The sequence below is a fragment of the Mustela nigripes genome, chromosome 16 (genome assembly GCF_022355385.1).
Source record: "Mustela nigripes isolate SB6536 chromosome 16, MUSNIG.SB6536, whole genome shotgun sequence".
Classification (NCBI taxonomy): Eukaryota; Metazoa; Chordata; class Mammalia; order Carnivora; family Mustelidae; genus Mustela; species Mustela nigripes.
The window spans coordinates 43,819,984-43,846,317 of record NC_081572.1 but is presented as its reverse complement, the minus strand read 5'-3'; the positions used below and the strand labels follow the sequence as shown (position 1 = coordinate 43,846,317).

The 26,334-nt window shown below is 46.5% G+C and overlaps 1 protein-coding gene across 1 annotated transcript in view; it reads right to left on the bottom strand.

The window, feature by feature from the left end:
• The window catches only part of NXN (nucleoredoxin), a 153,238-nt gene extending 127,106 nt beyond the window's left edge, over positions 1-26,132 (bottom strand). The window contains exon 1 of the mRNA XM_059378510.1: positions 25,667-26,132. Coding sequence (XP_059234493.1) covers positions 25,667-26,044 — 378 coding nt within the window. The 5' untranslated portion in view covers positions 26,045-26,132. The remainder of the gene's footprint in view (positions 1-25,666) is intronic.
• Positions 26,133-26,334: the final 202 nt, after the last annotated feature.

Sequence of the window (26,334 nt, the reverse complement as noted above, 5' to 3'; positions counted from 1 at the left end):
CCTGGGGCTCCAAGATCAGTTGGGAGTCTGCTTGAAGATTCTCTCCCTCTGCCCCTCCCCCCATTGTGTTCGCTCTAAAATAAATAAATCACTCATACACACACACACACACACACACACACACACACACACACACTCATGATTTCTCAAAATGACTTTAGCATCCGCTATTGTCAATGATCCCTTTCTAGAAGTCGAACTCTTAACATGCTCCAATCACTGTTTATGAAGCCAACACAAAGGAAAATGGGTAGAACCCTAGCACTGTGCATTATTAAAAAGCATTTCCTTGGGGTGCCTGGGTGGCTGAGTGGGTTAAAGCCTCTGCCTTTGGCTCAGGTCATGATTCCAGGGTCCTAGGATCGAGCCCCGGCATTGGGCTCTCTGCTCAGCAGGGAGCCTGCTTCCTCCTCACTCTCTGACTGCTTCTCTGCCCACTTGTGATCTCTGTCAAATAAATAAATAAAATCTTAAAAAAAAAAAAAAAAGCATCTCCTCAGCAGAGCCAATTAAGCTCTTTGAAAATACACATCAGTGGGCTGCCAGGCAATTGCAAGGTCTACAGGTACTAGGACTGGTGACCGAGGGTTGGGTTGGGTTTGGTGCTTCCTTCTAGCAGAGCACAACCACATATTCGTTTGTCCTCCTCAGATACTCTTAAATCAGGGACAAAAATGTACTATGCTAATCTATGTTCATGCACACACACATACGCGCGCGTGCGTGTTTATAAAAGAAATCTCTTCCCCCCAGAAAAGCTTTTCTCCTTATTTTAAGATTTACTGGCTCATCACTCATGAGATTAGAACTTTCTAACGACTGCAAAGTTGGAGATTAAATGCTGTAGTCCCAGCCCTCAGAAACCAGACTGCAGATTCTGCTGCCTGTTCTCTCCGTGGAGATGGCCAAGTTCCCTTTCTGCAGACATGGGTGGTTAAATCTGGAGTCTTTTCCAATAAATGCATTTTAAAAATGTGAGCCAGAGGGTGTCTGTCAGTTGTGGGGAAACAAACCTCCTGCTTACAGGCACTCTCCTACGGAGGCTGGCAACCCCACTTCCATGTATGGAAGTGAACGAAAGCAGAAAAACCTCAGGCATGAGTCCGGGCAGGGCTGGGGGGCGGGGGCAGCATTCCTCACGGTGAAGCCAGTCCTGGTCCAGAGGGATGGGCTACGCAGGCCCTGCCACCCTGCCCCTGGCCTGGGGTCCTGCAGATTCTTTAGTGGAATGGCCATAGGGCAGGAAGGATGGGGAGCAGCAGAACAATGGGCCCAGCCCCATCAACAAGCAGAAGGCACCCAGGAAGTGGAGGCTCATCCACTCCGAAAGCTCAGACGAAAGGAACCAAGCCGGCCCAGGAGCAAAGGCTGAGCCCGGAAACCCAGTGCTACTCGGCTCCCGCGTGCACTGACCTCAGCACAGTGGAATGCAGAATTCTCCACAATTTGCCATCCATCACCATTGTTCTCACAAGGCCAAGCACTAAAGGAAGGGAAGATTTTTGTGTGTGGTCTAAGAGACTCCTAAGGCTCAAAGGACAGTGCCCCACTTCTTGCCAGGGCAAGTGTAGAAGTTGCAAAAAAAAAAAAAATGTTCAGGTCACACAGGGGCAGGGGAGCACCCTGCAGGTGTCATTGGCTATAAGACTCTGGGTAAGTAATTGCAGGGCTCTGTGCCTCAGTATCCTTGTCTGTGCAATGAGGATAAGAACCGTACACCTTCTCTTTCCTCTCACTCTCTAGAAATCGCAGCCACTCTTCTGGCTCTATCTGCTGGTGACTAACGGGCCTTTCTGAGACCCAGACCCTCCACTCTGCAAAGGAGCATCTCTACCTGCTTGTACTCTCCTTAGCCTCCCCCTGCAAACCGACAGCCTTCCATTTCCCAGGTCTCAGCTGGTGACCCACCTCGAAGCCACTAACTCCTTTCTGTCTCACCCGGTCTTAGCTCAGGCTGCCATTAACAAAACACCGAGAAACTAGGTAACTTTAAGAGCAGACGTTGATTTCTCACACTTCTGGAGGCTGGGAAGTCCAAAATCAAAGTGCTGGCAGTTTGTGTGTCTGGTGAGAGCTCTCTTCCTCGTCCACAGACCACTGCCTCACACGAGGGTGTGGGGAGAGCAAGCTCTCATCTCCTCATAAGGGCACGGATTCCTCGATGAGGGCCCCATCCCGTGACCTCATGGAAACCTATTCACCTCGTAAAGGCCCCACCTCCAAACGCCATCACACTGAGGGCTAACTTGCACACATCCATCTGGGAGGACAAAAATATGAGCATACGTCATTTTACTGCCCTTTGCTTGACCATGCTTTGCAGATGGTACGTTTTTGTTTTTTGTTTTTTTTAATAATAACGGTCTGTGGCAAGCCTGCGCTGAACAAGTCTATCAGAGCCATTTTCCCAAAGCATCTGCTAGCTCTGTGTCTCTGGGTCACGTTCTGGCAATTCTCACAATATTTCAAACTTTTCCAATATTACTATATTTGAATTGCTGCAATCTCATAATGGTAAAAATTTTTTCTTAAGATTTTATTTATTTGACAGAGAGAGAGAGATCACAAGTAGGCAGAGAGGCAGACAGAGAGAAGAGGGAAGCAGGCTCTCCGCTGAGCAGAGAGCCCAATGCGGGTCTCGATCCCAGGACCCTGAGACCATGACCTGAGCCAAAGGCAGAGGCTTAACCCACTGAGCCACCCAGGGGCCCCATGATGGTAAAATGTTAATGGATGTTGTTTCTCGTGGTTGAACAAAGAAAGTGGTTTCTTGAGACGAAATATACTCCTGGTGAAGACTCTGTGAAGACTGTCGAAATGACAACAAATGGTTTTTTTAAAAGATTTTATTTTATTTATTTGAGAGAGAGTGTTTGTGTGTGAGAGAGAGAGAACATGAGAAGGGGAAGAGTCAGAGGGAGAAGCAGGCTCACCATCGAGCCGGGAGACCAATGTGGGACTTGATCCCAGGACTCCAGGATCAGGACCTGAGCCAAAAGCAGTCGCTTAACCCACTGAGCCACCCAGGGGCTCCAATGACAAAAAGATTTAGATTATTGCATAAGGGTGGTTGATAAAGCAGTGGCCGTGTTGAGAGGATGGACTCCAATTCTGAAAGGAGCTCTAGTGTGGATTAAATACCATCAAGCAGCATCACAGGCTACAGAGAGCTCGCTCGTGCAAGGAAGGGTCAATTGATGCAGCAAACTTCACTGTGGTCTTATTTTAAGAAATGGCCACAGCCGCCACCCTGATCAGCTGTTACCACAGAGGCAAGACCTTCCACCAGCGAAAAGATGGTAACTCACCGAAAGCTCACATAGGGTCCACATTTTTTAGCAATAAAGTATTTTTACTTAAGGTATGTACATTTTTAGACATGCTATCACATACTTACCAGACTACAGTATAGTACGAACGTAATTTTTATATGCATTGGGAAATGAAAAAATTCATTTGACTCGCTTTTAGGGCAGTAGTCTGGAACAGATCCTGCCATGTCTCCCAGGTCTGTCTGTTCTGGTCCATAGCAGCTTCCAAAGCCAAGGACACAGCCACAGGTTGTATCTCCAAAGGCTTCTCAGACCCCCCTCCCTCGCCTCCCATCCCCACTGCCCTGTGTGGTTTCCTCACCATCTTTCCCTCTCCATCCAATGCTGTCCACTAGATATATGGACAGTTCCTCACTTGACAGTGGTTTGATTTTTTTGACTTTACAATGATGCGCAAGTGATATGTTTTCAGTAAAAATCGTACTTCAAACTTTGAATTTGAATCTTTTCCTGGGCTGGCAATGTGCGGTGCCTCCCCTCTCGTGAGGCAGGACAGAGGCCCCGAGCCACAGCTCCCAGCCAGTCACACCACCAGCGTGAATGAACCAGTACACTCACAACAACTCTGCACTCATACAACCACTGGTTTTTACTTTCAGGAGAGTATTGGATCAATTGCAAGAGACAGTCAACACTTTATTATAAAACAAACCTGGTGTCCGATGAGTTTGCCCAACTGCAAGTGTTTGGAGCATGTTTAAGGTAGGCGAGGCTCGGCTACAACGTTTGGGAGGTTAAGGTACAAAATGCATTTTCAACTTACACAGTATTTTCAACTTATGATAGGGTTTATCGGGACAATCTACACGCAATTTAAAAAAATTTTAGTAGCCACTAAAAAGTAGAAAAAATCTGGTAGAAATTAGTTTTCATGATAGAGCTTACTTAACCCAATATAAGCCAAAAGATTATCATTCCAACACGCAAGTGATAAAAAAAAAAAAAAAGGATTAATGAGACAGCTTCCATTTTTTCTTGGCACCACCTCACTGACATCTGGTATATATTTAATACGGTACATCTCAGGACCAGCCACATTTCAAGGTACTCAAGGTCACACATGGCTAGAAGCTGTTGCACCGTGTGGCTCTGGTCTCTTGCCCTCAAGTCCACTGTCTACATGGCTACGATGGTTATCTAATCTGATTATGGAAGGGCCCTTCTCAGAATGCAACAGTGGCTCCCATCAGGACACAGTCCTGCACCCTAATGTCCCTTCGCCTTCTGCCCCCTGCTTGCCTATTTAGCCTCATCCCTCACCATTCACTCCTACCTCTTATGTTGGGCTCTGGCAATGAGGAAACTGCAAACTGCAGCTTGTGTAACAGTGAGTATGGTAGAATACTAATTTTTTTTTTTTTAAACTCTACACCCAATATGGGGCTCAAACTTACAACCTCAAGACCAAGAGTTGCACGCTTCAATGACTAAGCCAGCCAGGCACCCCCTAATTTTGTTTTATGCATATTTCTTTAATTTTAAAGACTTTATTTGTTTATTTGACACAGAGAGAGACAGACAGCGAGAGAAGGAACACAAGCAGGAGGCATAGGAGAGGGAGAAGCAGGCTTCTGGCTGAGCAGGGAGCCCAATGCAATTCCAGGACCCCGGGATCATGACCTGAGCCGAAGGCATGACTGAGCCACCCAGGTGTCCTTAAACATAGTTATGCATGGATATCTGAAAAACGTGTGAGGGTAGAGATGACAGGTACACATTTGCATAGAAAAAACTCCAGAAACATAGGCATCAAAATGTAAGAAATCATGACCCATGGTTGGTGGAATATGGACAATTCTGAGCATGCTTCCTTCTGCAAATGTATATTTTTCTCATTTTTTTATAACCCCACAATTAAAAAAGGTAGTGGGAATAAAGGAACTTGCCGAAGGCATGGGCCCTAAAACCCAGCCCAATTACGGTATAAACGTTGCTCTGCATGTTTATTCGGTCCATCGTTATTCATGAATTCCATCTTTGCAAATTTGCCTCCTTGCTCAGATTTGTGACCCTCAAATTGATCTAGTGATGCCTTTGCAGTCATTCATAGACATGCGCTGGTGAAAAATCTTGAGTTACCCGCCTGCCACACATGTCCCAGAGGAGGTCCAACTAGGCAGCAGCACGCTGCCTCCTTGTTCCAGCCTGTCCTGTAAACAACTGTCCCTTGTCTGGTCTGTTTAGTGCCATGTTTTTCACACTTCTGTGCATTTTGTTGGTGACCTCACTGTTTAAAATGGCTCCTAGACACCATGCTGAAATGCTGTCCAGTGTCCCTGTGTGCAACAAGACTGTGCCATGTCCTAAGGAGGGAGATAAGCTGCGTTCAGACATGGGCTCTACCACTGTGGCCCTAAGTTTAGTATCACTGAGTCCACAGGCTGTGTCGCATGCAGTGTCGTAAGGCAGAAAGAAGACTGAAACAAGTTCTGTGCGTGGTCCCCGGGGAGGGAGGGAACCACGCGTGCCCACGGTCACCACGGCTCCATGCCGCATCCGCTCTCTGAAGGGCAAAACGGCAGAGCATGGCTTCAAGAAGACAGCGCAGGGTTTCGGAAAGTATGTTCAAGCACACCAAGATGATGCATTAATAAGAACTGCCTCGAGGAATGCTTCCCACCCGAAGTTCGGGACATCTAAAGTCTCCCTCTAGGACAATCACTGGTCTGGCCCAGCAGCCCCCTTTCCGGACTCAAGGCCGCAGCCAAGTGTGTGTCCAAGGAAGGCGGCTCTGTGCCGACTGTGCTGCTCTCCACTCCGGCTTCCCTCTTCCTTGCCCAGGTCAGAATGATCTCCTGGAAACAGAGGGCAAGTTCCCGCGACCCCAGGCCCCGCAGCAAGGTACCCAGGGTTCAGGTCCCAGCGATCCCTCAACACGGGAAGGGCGCTAACTGCCTGGACAGGCCCTGAGATAACACGCCTCCTCTCCCTTCCCCGCTGGCCCAGTAGGAAAAAATGCCAAGGCCATGGAGTCATCCGAATGGAATTTCTCTTTCACACTTCGGAGCCCCATCAGCCTGGACTCACCAACTGAAACACCTGGCTCCTTTTAAATGCCTTTCTTTACATCGCCCATATTGCAGCCTTGGTCATAATCCCCTTCATAAGTGCTCAGTGTGGTTGTTCGGCAAAGAAACCTGTTTGTTTTTTCAGCGATGAGCTCCAGCCACTTGAGGCTTTCCACGGAAGGAGGTTTCCCCGGCGCCCCGGGCCTGACCCCGGCCCTTCCTCAGGAAAGGGCCTTGGCTTGCAGGCACAGGCTCCTGGGACAGGGAAAAATCGCAGTCCTGCTGTCTACAGGCCAAGATCCACAAAATCACTTGGGAAAAACAGGACTGTGACATTTCCCTCTTTCCAGGATGCTTATCTCTCTGTGCTACCAGCAAAATTTGGCAATATCCTACCGAGGCTGCTGGCCATTTTTATTTAAAGTGCCACCAGCGAGGCGCCTGGGTGGCTCAGTGGGTTGAGCCTCTGCCTTCGGCTCAGGTCATGATCTCAGGGTCCTGGGTTCGAGCCCCGTACCGGGCTCTCTGCTCAGCGGGGAGCCTGCTTCACCCCTCTCTCTGCCTGCCTGCATCTCTACTTGTGATCTCTGTTTGTCAAATAAATAAATAAAATCTTTAAAAAAATAATTAAAGTGCCACCAGGAAGGATATCAAGGAATATCATGGACCCAGCAGTAGGAGACCTGGCTAGAGGCTGGTCAACAGCGTGGCAGCATTCGCTCCAGGCCTCAGCTTTCTCAGCTATAAAGGAAGGCAGCAGCTACATAATCCCCAATATCTTTCTTGGTTTAACATTCAAAGACCCCACTGCCCAATGCTATATAATAAGAGTATCTGTTTAACTATGATTCAAGCACAAATATACAAAAGAATGTACGTCTCTCTTAACTTTGAGACTCGCCTTATTGCTTGGAATTCTAGTCCTCTTTCTACCCAACTCCCACCAACTCTTCGATTCTTGGTCCCGACCACCTCATTCTTTCTTTCAATAAATATTTCTGCCTAACATTCATTAATAAGTTATACCAAATGTATTAAGGATGAAGACCATGAAGATGAAAGGTGCAGAGTCCCTGCCCTCGGCAACATTCTGGTCTGGCCGGACCGGACACTTGGCAGTCACCACCACCCGACCAGCTGTCATAGGCCACCGCCATGCTGAGAGCTTCTTCAACTCTTCATCATCTTCAAACTTCCACAGCGGCCCTACAAGGTAGTACTACTACCATTCCCATGTTACAGGTGGGGAACCGACTTGGGAAGATCAGAGTACATTGTCCAATCTCAAAGCTAGAAAACAGGAGAGCGAGGTCTGAGCCAGGTCACCCACGAGAGGGGTCAGCCTCTCCAGCTGCTGTCTGACTGGGTCAGAGCCGTCCAACTCAGTTCTCGGAGCTTCTGCTGGCAATCCCAACCCTATTACAATCAACTCACCAATCATCGTCCAACAGAGACTCTAAGTTCATATATAAATGTGTGTGTATGTGTGTACATACACGCACACATCTCTCATGCCTTATCTCCCTAGGACAATTAAAATTAAAAATGCCTTTGAGACCAGGGACTTTGTCCACTAATTTCACTGCATCCTGACACTGCCTGTGGCAAATGAGATACTCAAAAAGCACGTGACTGACCGAGGCTGGCCAGTGTCAATACAAAGCAATGAAAAGCACAGGCTTGATTTTTGTAATATGAGTGCAGATTGATGAGAAATCCAGCTTGGGAGCCTCTTAGTCCCTGTCATTGCTCCCCCTCTCCCCAACACTGCACAGCAGTGGAAAATTCCCAGAGAGATTTCTTTTCCTTTATTTCACAAACAGAAGCCATTAACCCCAGGTTTCTTCTATTGGATCAAACGAAGCACATTAGAAAAGGCACTTCTGGGGCGCCTGGGTGGCTCAGTGGGTTAATCAGCTGCCTTCGGCTCAGGTCATGATCTCAGGTCCTGCATCGGGCTCTCTGCTCGGCGGGGAGCCTGCTTCCTCCTCTCTCTGCCTGCCTCTCTGCCTACTTGTGATCTCTCTCTATCAAATAAATAAATAAAAATCTTTAAAAAAAAAAAAAGAAAGAAAGAAAAGAAAAGGCACTTCTGCAACCTGGCCCGCAATGAGCTTCTTGGCTTTGACTTTAACCTCTTTGGTACGAAGGCATCAGTTTCCTACTACCTGGCACGTCCGGAATCCAGACCTTTTCTCATTCCAAGCCCAAACCCTGAGAGAGGCCCCGATCACTGTGTAAGCGGTCAGCTTTCCAAAGTCTTCATACATGAAATCGCCCCTCCAAATCAGAAGCAACAGAAATGTATTCTCCTGACCACCTGCCAAAGGAACTTTTGTTTTCCTTATAAAAGGTAACAATGTTCGCCCTGAGCTTAGGAGCCTGTGGTCACGCATCAGTTTCCAAACAGGCAGGTCTTGGTCTCTCTCTCTCTCTCTCCCTCTCCCCCCACCTGGTACTTGGTACTTAATTCTCTCCAGGGCTGGATCAAATGAACTTGCTCCTTCTCAACTTTCCCCCTTCATTCCCACATGGTTATTTATATCCAGAATATCTTTCTTTCTTAATCCACTGAACCACCCTCCCCCTCATTTGAAAAGGTCACTTTCAAGTTATTCTTTCCAGAAAGCTTTCTTGAAGGAGGTTGTCACTAACTCTTTTTCCCCACTCCATTTTACTTTGCTCAGTAAGACACGATGGAGCAAGATTGCTTACTCTTTTCTGAAAAAGTGCCATTTAACTGCCAACTAGATCAAAAAGGGGTAAAAACAAAACAAACAAACCAAAAAAAAAAAAAAAAAAAAGCCCTATGCTAAGACAAAGCATTCACAAACCAGATACACACTCTTTCAGGCAAGAGCACCATTATTTTTTTTTTTTTAAGATTTTATTTATTTATTTGTCAGAGAGAGAGAGAGTGAGCGAGCACAGGCAGACAGAGTGGAAGGCAGAGGCAGAGGGAGAAGCAGGCTCCCTGCGGAGCAAGGAGCCCAATGTGGGACTCGATCCCAGGACGCTGGGATCATGACCTGAGCCGAAGGCAGCTGCTTAACCAACTGAGCCACCCAGGCGTCCCAAGAGCACCATTATTTTGTTCACATAAGTTTTCATTACGAAAGTGATTACATTGAGAGCATTTGTAAATCAGGGACCCACCACCACAGACACCACTACCCTAACATAACGTTAAGCAATGTGGGGTATTTGGTCCAACCTTTCTTCTTATACATCTGTTTAAACAGTGTTGTACTATAATCAGGGTATCTGTATAATTTAGGATCTTTTTTGAATACAATATCTGAAGTACAGTTCTGTGTTCCAGCAAAGGTCATTCTCTCCATTTTTAATAGCTGTTCAACATGATTCTGAGACTGTAATTTACTTAACCATTCCATAGTGAACATTTCGTGTTGCCAATGTCTTACTATTATTAGGCAGCTTGAAAAGATACCTTCGTGAAGATAAGGTGAGGCAAGAATCATTCTAGTTTTGTTCTGTCCTACAGGACTTACAATCAATTCTCATTTATGACCAACTGTTCAGAAAATATTCTCCCTTCTAAACTGACACTCAGGGACACCTGGGTGGCTGAGTGCGTTGAGCCTCTGCCTTCAGCTCAAGTCGTGATCTTAGGGTCCTGGGATCAAGCCCCACATCAGGCTCTCTGCTCGGCAGGGAGCCTGCCTCTCTCCCCCCCGCCCCCCCGCCTGACTCTCTGCCCACTTATGATCTCTGTCAAATAAATAAACAAAATCTTAAAAAAAAAAAAAAACCAAAAACCTTACACTCATTCCCTTTCTCTTCTTAAATCAAATCCCATTTTAAAGTTCACTAGGTCTTTGCAAAGTTTGCCTTTCATAATTTGTATTATCTATTTATCTATATAATAAACCTATTTAATTCCCACGGCAAACTTCTGATTTTCCGTAAGCAACCTGAATCCACAAACTTACAACTGAAGTAGTTACAAGTTTTCTCGGCTGCCACTTACAAAAATGAGTAAGGAATGTTCAAAGGAAGGGGAAAAGCTGTGTGTGATATTTGATATGACTTTTGATGTAATATTTGTACATTTTTCTCAAACAACAGATGCATCCCGAAGATGCTGTAAAGGAGGTTTTTTCCCCCTCAGTGGAAGAAATCACATCTTGAACATCTCTTAGGAGCTTACAATCTAAAACAGTTTGGCCTAATAAAATGAAGATCCTTCCATAATGAAAATAACAGACATAATCCCTTACTATTTCATAACTTTGGATTCTGGGGGTGATGGATTTTCTCAATGTGCAGCACACTCAGTAAATAAAAACTGATATTAAATACGGTTTGCCTAATACCAGTCATCACAAAAGACACAGCATAATACAAGGGGCTGGCATGGGGAAGTCTTTTGTCCCTGTACAGACCCAAATACTCTTGGAAGGGAAGAATGACAGCTCAGAGAATGAACCTCTTAATTTAGCCAAATGGCAGGGCTCAGCACTGGAAATTCCAATAGACACGGCCTTCTCAGTGCTTTATGTCAGTTCTAGAAGGGGCCCCTCTGCAAGGACAGGGAAAGCTGCTTTCAAAGTTCTCCTAGGCCCTCCGTACTCAGGGAACATGTCAGGCTAAGCCATTTCCCTTCTAGGGATAGTGGTGTCTGGGAGGATTCTGTTTCTTGTCTCTGTGTTGGGTTCAAATACCATGGCAGGCACGATATGAAGTTATCACAAGGCCATGCGATGACATTTCTAGTCTTTACCCACCGGGAAGAAAAAGTAGCACCTGTCATGGACAGCCAAGATCTGTTTAAAAGACTTAGCTTAGGGACACCTGGGTGGCTCGTGATCCCGGTTCCGGGGCTCCAGGACTGAGCTCCACACCAGGTTCCCTGCTAAAAGGTTTGGCTTTTTTTTTTTTAAGTGTGTCTCAGAGACACACACATACGTACATGCTTGTATATGTACAAAGTACCTCTCAGGAAATATGCAAGACACTGGTCATGGTAGCCACTCTAGGGGAGGCAAGCTACAGTCAGCAGTGGGAGGGAGATTTCCTTATCCCTGCATGTCTTTCATTTTATCTGAAATTTTATTTAACATGTGAAGACATGGTCCTTTCACAAAACAAAAATTTCCAATGTTAAATCTACCTGTGTAGAAAATATGTAAGCAGAGACATTCGTATATGCAGGATGTGTTTATTCTTTTTTATTTAAGATTTTATTTATTAAATGAGCACAAGCAGGGGTGGCAGTAGAAGAAGAGAGAAGCAGGCATCCCGCTGAGCAGGAAGACCCATGCAGGACTCAATCCCAGGACCCCGGGATCACGACCCGAGCCGAAGGCGGATGCTTAACCGCCTGAGCCATCCAGGTGTCCCTATCTATTCTTTTTCTGGAAGAATATGTAAGACACTGTTAGTGATTATGTCTAGAAGGAGGATTATTTTTATAACTAAAAAATGAAATGCTGGCTTTCTCTTGCAAATGGGAAAAAAATAATAAGTAGAAAACTGTGTTTACGTGCATGCAGAGTAAAGAAATGATAAATGGCTTTTTAACGTGAACATCATTCATTTGTTCTATGGATGAACACCGACAAATCCTGGCTCCTCATGAAGACACACACCATGTTTGTTCCAGGAATCTGGACTCTCCTGGTAACTACTTTCTCCGTGGCTGTATGAGCCAAAAACTAGGCTCTGGTGACCTCGGAAGAAGCACAGGAAAGCTGTGCTTCGAAAAGAGCCTCAAAACCAGAGTGTCCCACCACAGTCGCTGCAAATTAATACTCTCCACGACTCCAAATGAAAGTGAATACGTTCAAGTGGTATTAAGTAGTATTTTACTCTTAAGCACGTTTGTAAAAGTAGGAACAATGCATTCGAGGGCTGAAGCCAGCAACGTTTGGGAAAGTGTTTTCCCCCAGGAAAAGTGCTTTAAGGCATTTAATTCCAATTCATCCTCAAACCTAACATATGAAATGTCAGAATTCTTAGGTGCCAAACTGTTAAGCGTAGAACGGGTTTACGCTTCACCTTGAATAAGAAAATACACCTGGGTGAGAAAACAAGCCCATTTTCAAATAGGGTAAAATTTTGAAAGTAAACAGAGTAATTCATCCTAGAAAGTCAAATATTACGAAAAATCTATCTGCACAAGGACACTCGATTGCTTTGTAGCTAGTTTCCTGTCTCTTGCTAATTTTGAAACAAAATGCCACACTTAATTAGCCAGCCAGATTCTCATCCTGCCTGAGCCCGATGGGGAGAAATGGCATTAAGGAAAAGACTCCCTCAGGCTCTATTAGTGCCCTAATGAGCCAGTAGGGAGAGGGAAGTGTTGGGATAGGGACAAGGCAGCCACAGCCTTCAGAAAGAGCAGGATCTGGACATCCAGAACAAAGCGGGGTGCTCCCAGCTACACACGGACGGGGTCTCTGGCCGTCCTACTCTGGTCTGGCTCCTCCTACAACGTCCTCTGGAGGAAACAAATGCACCAACACTACACAGGGGCCCAGCCGACCCCGAAACTCTCCTCCTGCGACGTATGAATTATATCCAAGAGGGAGAAAACATGCCCCCAAGATCACCTACCCCCAGCCATGGTTTCTTCACCAGCAGCTAACAGATGGAAGGAGCAAAGATTTTCAAAATGGGCAAAAAGGGGAGATTCTGCAAACTACAGATCGGTGGAGTTGACACCAACCCTTCAACAGATGCTACAGCTCATTAGAGTTACTAAACACACACTTTGGAAAAGAAGTAATCAACTTAGAAGCAAGCATGGGTTACACTATACAGAAGTCACTTCAGACTATCCTTCCTTGAAAGGGAATCGGCAAATGCCTAAGTTATAGCAAGCGATCTGTTCAGGTCTCTGACGGTCAATGTGAACTGGATGGAGAAATGCGGGCTGAATAATATATATCATTGGGCAAATTTAGAACTGGCTGGATTTTAAGTCATTTCGACAACTGACTAATAAACCAAGATTAGGCTGGAGGAGTCTTCCATGGTGTGACCTGGGCCTCCATCCCCAGATATAGTGACAGTCTGGAAGGAATCACGTAGCTCAGAACTCAGAAAGGATTATGATTATCATGGATGACCAGACACACATGTGAAAAGATTTTGACAGATGGCAGAAAATTATAAAATCTACGTAAACTTATTCTTTTTTAAAAATGTACTAATTTGGGGCACCTGAGTGGCTCAGTGGGTTGGGCCTCTGCCTTCGGCTCCATCATGGTCTCAGGGTCCTGGGATCGAGCCCTGCATCGGGCTCCCTGCTCAGAGGGAAGCCTGCTTCTCCCTCTCTCTGCCTGCTTCTCTGTCTCTCTCTGTTAAATAAATAAATAAAATATTTTTTTAAAAAAATTTACTAATTCATCTGAGAGAGAGAGAGAGAGAGAACACAAGCAGGGAGGAGGGGCAGAAGGAGAAGCAGACGCCCGGCTGAGCAGGGAGCCCAATGTGGGGCTTGATTTCAGGACCCTGGGATTATGACAGGGACCAAAGACAGATGCTTAACTGACTGAGCCACGCAGGTGACCCTAAGGAAGCTTATTCTTGAAGATAACAGATACAAGATTTGGGACTGTGTTCTCGTTTGTTTAGGTACTAAAATGATGAAAAAGACCTTGGAGTTTTGGTTGACAAAAAGGTCAGGGAGTCAACACGGTGTAATGTGACTGTCAGAAAAGCTAATGCAATCTCAAACTATGACGGCGTTAAGTTTAGATAATACCTCAACAAAGAAGCTAACAATGCCTGACCCTTTGTGCCCAGGACAGACCACCGTGGTATCTGTGTTCAGGTTTGGGGACTACCCTTTTAAGAGAGGTCCCAGACAATCTTGGAGAGGGCTCAGACACAAATGGCCAGCCAGGATGGGAAGGAATTCGGAACCCAAATCATAGGAGAAATGGCCAAAGGACCAAGGGAATCTTTCATCTCAGAGGCAGAAGAGCTGTCTACAGTTCCTTGATTGCTGGCCATCCCCGAGGAGAGGATGGCTGATGTCAGAATGGCCTTCCAAGGAGATGGTACTTTGTGGTCACTAGAATGCTCCAGCAGAAACTGACCACTTGGCGGGCATCCCGCCATGGGGTTAGCACAGATGACTCAACTGGGCACCTGCAGTTCATTCTTATCCCCTCCCTCGGGTAACACATTCTCATTTTCCTTGGTAAGTGTCCCCCCACTCCCCACAACCATCCCTTTCCTGATGCTCAGTCCACTTGGTCTGTGACCCCACCCTCTGGCTCTACAGGTGAGGATATGACTTAGGTTTGGTCAATCAGAATATTACATACCCTGACTATGGGGACTGGTCCTGGGATGACAGGGTGACCAAGCTGGTCTCCTTCTGCTGGAGTTCTGAGAGGACAGGACACAAACCCAGAGCAGAGGTGACCCTCGTGTCAGTAGGAGAGTAGCCTGCTAGAGGTCAGGGCCCCAGCAGACAGATGGAGAAGGGCAGCCCATCTGGAGAACCTACGAGGTGGCCAACACCAGGACATATCAGAAAGAACAGCCTAGGATACTTTTTAACCAAAGAGTCAACATTCTATAGGCCTTTAGAGATTAAGGGGGAAATACAGATAAGGGGTTGGGAATGTGGCAAGGGGGCAGACCCAGAGAAAGTTTAAGTGGAAGGAGAAACTTTAGAGACACAGCTACCAAATGCAATGTGTAGACCTTATCTGGATTCAAACAAATAACTGTAAAAAAAAAAAAAAAATTATGAGACTATCAGAGAAATTTGAATACTGACTGGTATTTGCCGATATTAAGGAATTACCAGATTTTTTTTTAGGTTTGATAGGATAATGTGATATTTTTTAAAAAGAGTTCCCTAGTGAATTTTTTTTTTTAAGATTTTATTTATTTGACAGAGATCACAAGAAGTCAGAGAGGCACGCAGAAAGAGAGGGGGAAGCAGGCTCCCTGCTGAGCAGAGAGCCCAATGCGGGGGCTCGATCCCAGGACCCTGAGATCATGACCTGAGTCAAAAGCAGAGGCTTAACCCACTGAGCCACCCAGGTACCCCAGTGAAATGTTTATGAAGGAAATGATCTGATGCCTGGAAGCTGCATCAAAGCAGTCTAATGACGGGGAGGGAGAGAGGGTGTATATGAGTTGGTGATCCTTCTATCTGGGTGCTGGGTACAAAGGGACTCACTGTGCTATTTTCCCTACCAGTGTGATGTTTGAAGTTTTCCATAATAGTCAAAAAATAAATGGCAGGAGAAATATACACAGACCAGACTCTGCTACTCCCTCCCAGCTCAAAAGTTAAATTGGAATCCATTCAGGACAACTGAACAAGCAGTCAAAGAGATGGTCTAGAATTCTACCTATATTCAAAGACACAGAGGTGTCATCAAATCAACAACTGGCCAGTAATTATCCCTGTCCTAGTAAGAAACTGCAGGGAAACAAGATCACATGACCGGCCACTAGATGCTGAGTCTAGGTGCCCAGTGTAAGAGAAGGCTGAGGGTGGGAGTGATACAAAAAAAATAAAAGTTGGGCGCCTGGGTGGCTCAGTGGGTTGGGCCGCTGCCTTCGGCTCAGGTCATGATCTCAGGGTCCTGGGATCGAGTCCCGCATCGGGCTCTCTGCTCGGCAGGGAGCCTGCTTCCTCCTCTCTCTCTCTCTCTGCCTGGCTCTCTGCCTACTTGTGATTTCTCTCTGTCAAATAAATAAATAAAATCTTTAAAAAAAATAAAAAATAAAAAATAAAAGTTAAGATCTGTTCTCTCCTGTACTCTGAACAGGCAAAACATAGGGACTGGAATATCCAAGCGCCTGGCGAAAACATTTAAAAGGCACTTACTAAGCACTCGGCACTGTTCTAAATACTTTTCGAACATTAACTCATTTAACCCTTAACAGCAACCCTATTAAGTGGACATTATCATCTCCATTTTAAGGACCAGGACCTAGAGACACACAAGCCTGGTAGCTTGCACCAAAATCATGTTGCTAGAGAGTGACAGAGGTGTGATTCAAACCCGGGAAACTCAGGCCCAGAGCCCACACTCTTACCCCCTGTGCAAGATTCTGAGCATTCACTTCTAATAATGGAGAATTTGTGAAGATCCGTGGAGACAAACGCTTTCTTAAGCTGCAGCTAAGCAGGGGTCCAAAGTGGAGAAAAAGCTGTCCTCTCTCACCTACACTCACTGCCATCCAGAGCTGTGGTTTTTCCCCATCGCAGGTTGTTCCGCCCAATCTGTATATTTCACATCAAACCCTGAAAAATGATTAACAGATGAGGCAGCTGTGCTGTGAGCCACCACGATCAAAAGAAAACTGTCTTGACCTAATCACATTTAAAGGGGAAAAAAGGCAACATCTTCTGATTTTAAACAGACTACATCCATTCAGATTTCTATCCCTGGCATGCTGACCAAAAAAGACAAATAAAAAGCAACACGACGGATTCATCTGTATAAAATTCTCATAGGAAAACAAAAAGAGAAATCCTATCCCTAGAAGAGTGAAACTCACCACACCCTATTTTATGACTATGCAACAATGATCTGAGATAAAAGCATTCTTAACTGGCGAAATATTACTTGAATTTACCTGTAATTGGTGTCTGCATTGAAATAATAAGATGGGGAGTGGGTGATAGAAAGAATGCTGAATTTAAGCATACATGGTTTTTTAAAAAGGATTTTCTTAAGTGTAGTTCAATGCACCGTATATCTGGTCCAAGAGTTAGGACCAGCAAGCAGCAGAAAATTTATGTTTGCTTTTAATCATGGATGCCACAGAACAAAAGTTTCCATTACAGGGTTTCACTTGAGAATAACAGCACTCAAGCAATTTTCAATTACTATACTTCTTACTTGTCATAAAGCAGAAAGCACATGTTTGAGATTTTACTGGAAGTTAGAACAGCAGTTTCTGAAAACCTCATAAAAGGGAGGACTGATTTAGTCCTAGGATCTCTGCAGGATACCTGAAGTTCAATTTTGTCTCTGAACAAAAGCACTGTAGCAGCCCGCAGGCTTTGCATAGGATAAAGGGAGTTGGGGGCACTTCACTCACTGGCTGATCTAAAAAAAGCCAAATCATTAAAAGGCCCTTAGAAACCACCATCACCACCACCACCACCATGGAAAGGAAGCAACAGAAAAGAAGCTCTGGCTTTCCCATCTTCCAGACAAATGCTTTCAGTGGTTAAAACTACTTCTATCTTATTTCAGGGTCTTCTATGCAGATCTAGAGTGAATTCACACCAGAAGCCATTTGTTGAAAAGAGAACTTCCAGCTCCCTCCTCTTCCATGGAGAACGTTTGATGTGAACGTTTTGTAAGATACAATTTCACGAACAGAAAGGACTGAGTTGCATTTAAGGGAGTTCAGCTGAGCCCTTTCATCTGACACTGTGACCCTAATCTAATAATCGGTTCTCTTTGCTTCAGTTCTCCAACTCGAACATACTTTGAAAAGTTAAAGTGTTTGGTATCTACTGATTACTAGCTGCTGAAAGATGTAATAGGCGTGCATTTCTGAGTTCCTTGGAAGAAAAATTCTTGAGAAACACAAACTATCTATGAAATACAAAAGCTTGGAATGGTAAGTCTGCAGATAGAAGACTATTTTAATGGCCTAGGATTTTTGACATTTCAAAAGTGGAGAGTAGAGTCTTTTCCTATTTTTGAGCACAGAATTACAGGGCAATAGAGTTACACGTCTATTTGCTTGTGTAAGTGCTCTCTGAAGCACCCATTAAGGAACAAAAACAAACAAAAACACCCACATACTGCAGATATATACAATTATACAATTCAATTAAGGCCCAACTCTAATATTAAGTGTTAAAATCAAGCTCTGTAATAGTGAAAGTGCACATTTCAACTTAACACGGTATGGAAACTACCAAGTTTTCCCGTTCCCAGTAGAAAAGTCCCATGACTACTTTCTGTGATCACCTTACCCACAGTCTCTGCACCTAAGAACTGATTAGCATCCCTTCCCTCTGGTTGGTTTCTGTCCTCAAGGAGCTTATGGTCTAAATGAAAACAAAAACAAAAACCTGAGGTGCCTGGGTGGCTCAATCAGTTAAGTGACTGACTTAGGCTCCTGTCATGGTCATGATCAGCAGGAGCCTCCTTCTCCCTCTCCCCTTTCCCCCACCCCTGTTCATGCTCTCTCTTGCTCTCTCTCTCTCTCTCAAATAAATAAAATCTTAAAGATAAATAAAAATAAATGAAACAAATCAAAAACAACCTAAGTGCTAGACTATTTGTGCACAAGAGCTATGGAAGCCCACAGAATCATCTCATGTAGAGGGAAAAGAGACAGGAAAGCCTCTTAGGGAAACAGGGAGACCAGGACTGAGTTTAAAAGTTCCCAACTCAGGGAAGCCTGGGTGGCTCAGTGGGTTAAAGCCTCTGCCTTCGGCTCGGGTCATGATCCCAGGGGTCCTGAGATCGAGCGCCGCATCGGGCTCTCTGCTCTGCGGGGAGCCTGCTTCCTCCTCTCTCTCTCTCTCTGCCTGCCTCTCTGCCTACTTGTAGTCTCTGTCAAATAAATAAATAAAATCTTTAAAAAAAAAAAAAAAGTTCCCAACTCAGTCAGGAGGAAAGAGAACATCATGCAGGTGAGGAAGGAGACAGAACAATCAAGGACCATGCTCTAGAATTTGGACTTGACCCCTAAAGCTATGAAGAACTACTAAAGAATTTTTAAGCAGGAGAATGACATAATCAAAGTTACAATTTTGGATCTGACCATTCTGGAAACAGTCTAGAGCAGTGCTGTTCAAGGTGGGTCTGCAGGCCACTGCTTGCCTATAAGCTGTTTGTTAATGGTCCACACAAGGTGAGTACAAACACTGAGAATGAGTACTCAGAAACGTTTATGGCAGCTCAACATTGCAACAATATTGGGTTTGTGATTGATGGGTTCGTCTTATTGAATAGGACAGAGACCAGCTTGCATGAGGTCAACTTATGGGGTGGTTGCAGGTGGTTCAACCCAGACAGAAAGAAAAGACGGAGTCATGTTTAGTAAAGGCCACGTGCATTGGTGTGACTGGAAATTAACAAAACAAAATAAAACTGACCATTGACAACAGACAGCTTGAGAAGCTGGTCTGAGAATCATTTCAGGGGTCAAGACTGGAAGCAAGGAGGGGCGCCTGGGTGGCTCAGTGAGTTAGGTGTCCGACTCTTGGTTTCATCTTGGGGCATCATCTTGGGGCATAATCTCGGGGTTGTGGGACTGAGCCCCCTGTTGGGCTCCATGCTCAGTGTAGAGTCTGCACCTTCTCTCTTCCCCTCCTCTTGTGCCATCCCTCTCTCTAATAAGTAAATAAAATCTTTAAAAAAAAGGGGGGGTCACCTGGGTGGCTCAGTGGGTTAAAGCCTCTGCCTTCAGCTCAGGTCATGATCTCAGGTTCCTGGGATCGAGCCCCGCATTGGGCTCTCTGCACAGCAAGAAGCCTGCTTCCCCCTCTCTCTGCCTGCCTCTCTGCCTACTTGTGATCTCTGTCTGTTGAATAAATAAAGAAAAATCTTAAAAAAAAAAAAAGATTGGAAGCAAGGAGCCCCAGGAGAAGCTGCTGGTGCACAGTGGTCCAGATGAAACCTGAAGTCGAGCAGTGATGGTAGGGATGGTGAGAAGAGGTCCAAGCTGAGAGGTATTAAAGAGATCAGATCCACACCAGGACTCGGTGCCATGTGGATGTGAGGGGTGCAGGAGAAGCAAGGATGGCTCCTGAGATTCCAGGACTCTTCTTTCCTTTTAGAAAAATGGCCAGGTATAAAGCAATAGCATGCAAGGACCTCATGAGAGGCAGGACCAGCAAAAAGATTCTGAGTTTGTAGCCATTTTCTTGGAGTGCCTTTGAATGAGCAGAAGAGCAAGTTAATGAAATACAGAAAACTAAGCACCCTGGCGGTTAGCACTGAGCACTGCTGGGAATTCAGTGCGTGAAAAAGGAAAACATCCTATGCCAAGCCTATGCTCTCCCCCCTTAAAGGAAATCAAGCCTCAAGGAGCCCAGTCTATTCATTTGGGACCAGCTGGAGCCCTGGAGTCCCAAGTACTATTAAAAAAAAAAAAAAAAAAAAAAGACCCTCCCCCGAGGCTATATGCTGAGGGACTTGCTCATCTCCCCACCCCAGCTGTGTATAACACAAACCCCTCCTTCTCAAATTTGTGCAGATATTAAAACAAGGCCTCAGACCAAAGGGAACAATGATAAAAGAGGGGTTGTGGGTAGAAAGCATAAATGAAATCAATGACCCTAACCTCAAAACCCGCAGCTTTCCTCTTGTGCTCCGGTTCACAACCCTGTATCAATCAGCAGGGGCTGTGGACAGCTAGCCAGTCAGGCCTGAATTGCTAGCTTGAGGACTGAACAGTAACCCAGCACGGGCTACACTACACATCTGAGCAAACCCATCCGACAACATTCCAGAGCTAGGAAGGGAGGTGGCAGCGTTAGGGGGTGAGGTCTTCACCTCTCCACAGGGCGGGCACCATCCTCTTCCCAGGCAGCAAGAGTGGCAATCTGGCAACCCTCAGGCTGCCCAGACTGAAGCAGGCAGGATCGGCAGCAGACACGCCTAACAGCTCTGGCAAACCACAAACGATCACCAAGTACATAATTAATCTCTTTCAAGAAGGGTGTCTCATCATCTTAAAGTTGTTACCCTTTATCATGTCTGGGCTTCACTGATCTGATGTCTCAAGTTTCACCGGCAAGTGTGAGTATGGGGCTCAGTAAATCTCAGAACTCTCAGTTCTTTCAGGAGTGGTATTTTTTATTTTTATTTATTTTTAAGGATGTATTGATTTATTATTTATTTGAGACAGAAAGAACACGCATAAGCAAGGGGAGCAGCAGGCAGAGGGAGAGGGAGAAGCAGGCTCCCACTGAGCAGGGAGCCCAATGTGGGGCTCGATCCCAGGACCCTGGGATCATGACTTGAGCAGAAGACAGATGCTTAACTGACTGAGCCACCCCGGTGCTCCTAAGGAGCGTTATTTTTTAAATATTCATTTGCTTTCGTTGTTTCATTCTTCTAGGTCTTTCTCCTCGGTCCTTTCCACTGAGTTCCTTCACCATATCCTCCTGGATGCTGGTAAAAGTCATTTGTTAGAAAAATCCAAACGGTTTTGCATTTCTGTAATGTGATACATTCCAGAGGCTCAAGCTCTGAAAGAATTCCTCAATTTCACAACAATTTAGGAACAGCTAGCACTTACTGAGCACATACTACACGCAGGTGCTATTACCATCTCCACTTTCCCGGTAGGAGACCTGTGGCACAGACAAGCAGGGCAATTTGCACAAGGTCCCACAGTTAACAAATGACACAGCCAGGATCTGAGCTCAGACGTCTTCATGATGCAGAGAAGAAAAATTAAAGGTTTAAAAAAATACATGACAAATGATGGAACAAGGAAAAAGCCTCTCAAGGAAAATTGCTCTTATTACTTTAAGTGAACCATGGTCTTTTATTAGACAGATCCAAGTCCTGGAAACAAAACAAACGGAGGGAGCCCATGCTGCCTGGTCTAGGCTCCTTTTGCAGAAGGCAGAAAACCCCGATTTCCAAAGCTGTGCTTTTCTGCCATCTTTCAGCGCCTTCCAAGTGGTCTGTCCCGATCACAGAGGTCATTCTCCTGGATTTGAGGGAAAATGAGCTTGAAGCAATGGAGCTCTAAGACTCCTTGGGTTGATACCAAGCTTGCCCCTTTCCAAAGAGCCAAAGGGATTTTGGTGAATTCTAGTTCAAGCCTCTGACTTGAGTCTGACCCAATACAACCACCCAGGACAAACCACCTACACAGGGAAGCAAGAAGATTCCACTTCCACTGACTGGAGCAGGTAGATCAGGGATATCTCCTGGGTGCTGGTCTCCTGCCTCCAACTTTATCTTTTCCTTTCTGTCTGGCAGGAAGTTGAAGCCAAGCCAGACCCCAGCAAACCTGTGTGATCCAAGACCTGTGGTCCCGTACCATTTCGTGTCAATACACCCACACTGACTAAATGTAGTCCATCAGACATCCCGCCCAGGCAGAATGGAGTCCAGTGGCTTTAAAACCAAAACCCTTGTTCCCCTCTATGACGCTGAAATAGATCCTGTGGATCGACTCTCCTAGTCTGACAGCTAAGCAACTTATCCTCATCTGAAGGAATAGAGCAAATCCCTGAACTTTCCAACTACTCATCCCATTCTCTCTCTACAGAAATCTGAAAAATGTCTACCAACAAAACAAAAAGCAAACCTACTTATTAAAACAAGTCTAACTACCTTAACTTCAAGATTATATGTTTCCTGACAAAACTGCTCTTATAAAAGGCACTCAAAGTTCTATTATCATCTAATTACAATTTCTATACAGCTATTTATGTGTGTGTGCTTGGAAGCTAAAAAAAAAATGAAGCTTTCAATTACTTTTGCACCTACCACAAAAGCAAGTAGAAACAGGACAACCTTTCACCGGGATTTTTTTTTTTTTTTCTTAAATGCTAGAGTCCTTTTCTTAAATGCTGTTTTCTCACAGCTCCAATCAAGGTGAGCAAAGCCAGGCAAAATGCAAGCATAATGTATATGGTCATCCCCAGACTTTCTTACTACATAAAGGGGAAATTGATAAAAAAAGAAAAAAGTACCACACAGCATTTTCTTTCCCCACCATAATTTTTCAATTTTCTTTAGAGTAATGCCAGCCAATAACTAATTAGAACCATACCCTTTGTCATCCCAATGGGAAGCAGTATATGAAAGGTTGTAAAGAACAAATGTTAATGAGAACTTTTAAAAATTAGTAATCTGGAACTCTAGTTGCCCCTCTGTGTAAAACAAATTCTATCCTTTGAAACTATTTTTAGAGTTGGTGAGACAACATGGTCAGGGTCCAACAGCAAGAAGGTAAGTAAGTGTTTACCCACTCAGCACCCTGAACTGAACTGGGGATGTGCTGGCCTTCTTCACTGTTCTTATTATGAAGTTGCCATCACAAGCTCACAGACTTACTTCTAAGCATCTCGATTTCAGACAGGAGAGATAAAAACTCAAAATTTTTTTAAAAAAGAAGGGAATTGTTTATTCTCTTTGATTTCAAGGGAGAAAATACTTCCTGTCAAAGTGAGTACCTTGCTTTTGTAGTTCCTAAAAGTATGTTTTCCATAAGAAACACAGCTGAAGTCTTTTTACCTGGTATATCACAACGAATATATCTGGGATCAGATCTCGAGCTGCCCAACTGCGAACATCCAGAAGCAGAAACTACAGCCTTAAAAACTGGACTTCTTTACCAGAACAAAGTGAACCAGTGGATGCGAGACACAAAAACTGAGAAAAAATGAATTTTTGACATGCTCGGCACCACGGTTTGGCCATGCTCAGCATTCTGAACTGTATTTTCAAATGAGGGTCTGCCCTGTGTGGTCCAGACTTTCACCCCGGTGGAATGAGCAGGTCCAGACTAGGGACAGAGACCCAATTTTGTGTGTGTGCAAAAGGACTAGCCAGGGCAGAGAGAACCAGGCATGGCACAGATCATATGAAATAGTCTCCTTTTCCAAGAAAAAGCTTAAAACATTTGCAACACATCTTAATTTGCTTCATGTTTTTACCATCCAGCAAATTTCCTTTATCCACTGTGAAAAACACAATAGGCCTTAGGTCTGTAACATTTACCATCATTATGTGTTTGCAAAAACTAGAAATCATTTGTATTGCCCAATAAGGACATTTTATACACACTGGTATACTACAGAAATTCGCGGTAACAATGAAAATATTTTTTGGTAAATCATTTCTGAACATTATTCCTCCCTCAACAGATCATCAAAACAACCACCAAGGAAAACAAAGAATTCCCATACATCTTAACCAAATAAAGGACTGGCCATTCACATTCATGCAGTATCAAGTACATAAATCAAATAGGAGCAAAATCATCTAAAAAGTGGTTAAAATGCCAAGTTTTGCCTCTGTGTGGTTAGTGAGCCCATGTTTTCCCAATGTTAAATTTACAAACTGTATTTGTTAAACTGTATTTCCTACTTTAAATCCCAAGTCTGTACCTTACACTGCCTGGGGATCGATGATTTACTGGAGACATTTGGGGTCACAGTATAAGCCTTTCGCTCTTACTAAATCTAAATCATGCTTCTCAACAAGACTCTGTACACATAAAAGGAACACACGGCAGGCCGTTACCATCCTCCCTAGAGGCACCTAAAAGCCCCCGAACGGCCCTTCTCCTGTCCACTCCATAAACTAAGATTCTCCTCTGAAAGGGAAGGGGCTAGATTCACACGTTGCGTCAGGCTCACCAATTAGGCAAGAGCTCTCCAAAACTTGTCCTGTTTCGATTCATGACGAAATTTCACGAATTCGTTTTCTTAAAACAGACACCTTCATCCCAACTGACACTCGAAAACCCAAACTAATTTCAGCAGGAATGAAAAGTTGACAGCGAAGTGTAAATTTCCCCCAATCCTCGTTTCTCCACTTAATCTGCACCTCTGTTCAGCGTTTAATTCGAAGTGTGCCGAGACAACCCGGACCCAGCAACTAGGGGGCCGCACGGACGGGTCTGTTCCCGTGCCTGGGAGGCATCTGGGGAAGGGCCGCCGGACAGGCAGACAATGAAAAGCTCCCCGGTGGCCACCAGTCGAGCCCGCGGGTGCGGAGGGAAGAGAAGAGGAGAGGAGTGAGCGCCCCTCTCTCCCAAAGCCACGGTCAGCGGCTGCCCCCCGGGACGCAGGGCGGCCTGGCCTCGGAGTCCCGGGTCACTAGGTGGGGGAGGGGCGGGATCCCCTGAGAAGCAGATTTCTTTTGGGGAGAGGAAACTTCCTGGTCTGGGCATTATGGGTAGGGGGCGAGCGCCTCCCCCACCCACTACAGGTATCCGCCGAGAGCCTGGCGGCTAAGGGAAGGAAGCAGCCCCTCCCCGCGCCTCCGGCCGGGAGCGCGGTGTCACGGGGTCGGGACCCCCAGCGCGGCCGCCCCTTCTACGAGGCTCCCAGCGCGTGGGGACCTGGCTCGCCACTCTTCGGGACGCAAGCCGGGATCCAGGGCGGGAGGGTGTCAAACTTACCCCACGGGAGCGGTCTGACGCCCGCACGGAGGAGTTGCCGCGGGAGACCCAGGACGGCGGGGTCCTCGGACCGGGGCGGGCATACACAGAGGAAGGGGACACTGAGGGACACGAAGGGAAGCGCGAGCAGGAGCGCACGCAGGAGCGTGAGGGGCTGCGAGGGGCGCGGGCGAGGCCGGCGAGGACCCTGCTCCCTCAACTCGCGGGCTGCTCTCCTAGGCCGGGGGCGCCGACGAGGCCCGCACCGCTCACCTTTCTGTGCTTCTCCTTGTAGGGCAGCGCCAGCCACGGCATGTCCCGCACGAAGTCCTGCCACTGTCGCTGGTCCTGGTCCGAGGACACGAAGACTATCTCCAGGCGGCGCCGCGGCTCGGGCTCCGCGGCCGCCCCGGCCCCCGGCCCCGGCCCGGCTCCAGCCCCGGCCCCCGGCCCCGCCGCCGCGTCCCCCCGCAGGCGGCCGTAGAAGGCGGCCAGGCTGCCGCTGAGCTGCGCGCAGGGGGCGCTCAGGCTGCAGCCGAAGTAGAGCCCGAGCAGCGAGATGCCGCGGGCGCCCAGCGAATGCACGTCCACCTCCTCACCGCCGCCCGTCACCAGCTTCTCGCCGAGCAGCTCCTCTAGGAAGCCCGACATCCTGGCCCACCGCAGCCCTGGGGCACCCGGGTGGGCAGGCGGCGGCGACCCCGCTCGCTGGGTCCGCGAGGCGGGCGGAGGCGGCGGCGGCGGCGGCGGCGGCGGCGGCGGCAGCGGCGGTGGCGGCGGCGGCTGGCGCGGGGCAGGAGAGAGCCCCGCCCGCCCGGGCCCGCCCACGCCCCGCCCCCTCCGGGCTGCCCTTGCCACGCCCCCTCCGTGGCAGTCTCGGGCCACGCGCTGGGCCCAGATCTGCTGCGGCTGGCCAGCGGGGCAGGGGCTTCCACCACGCT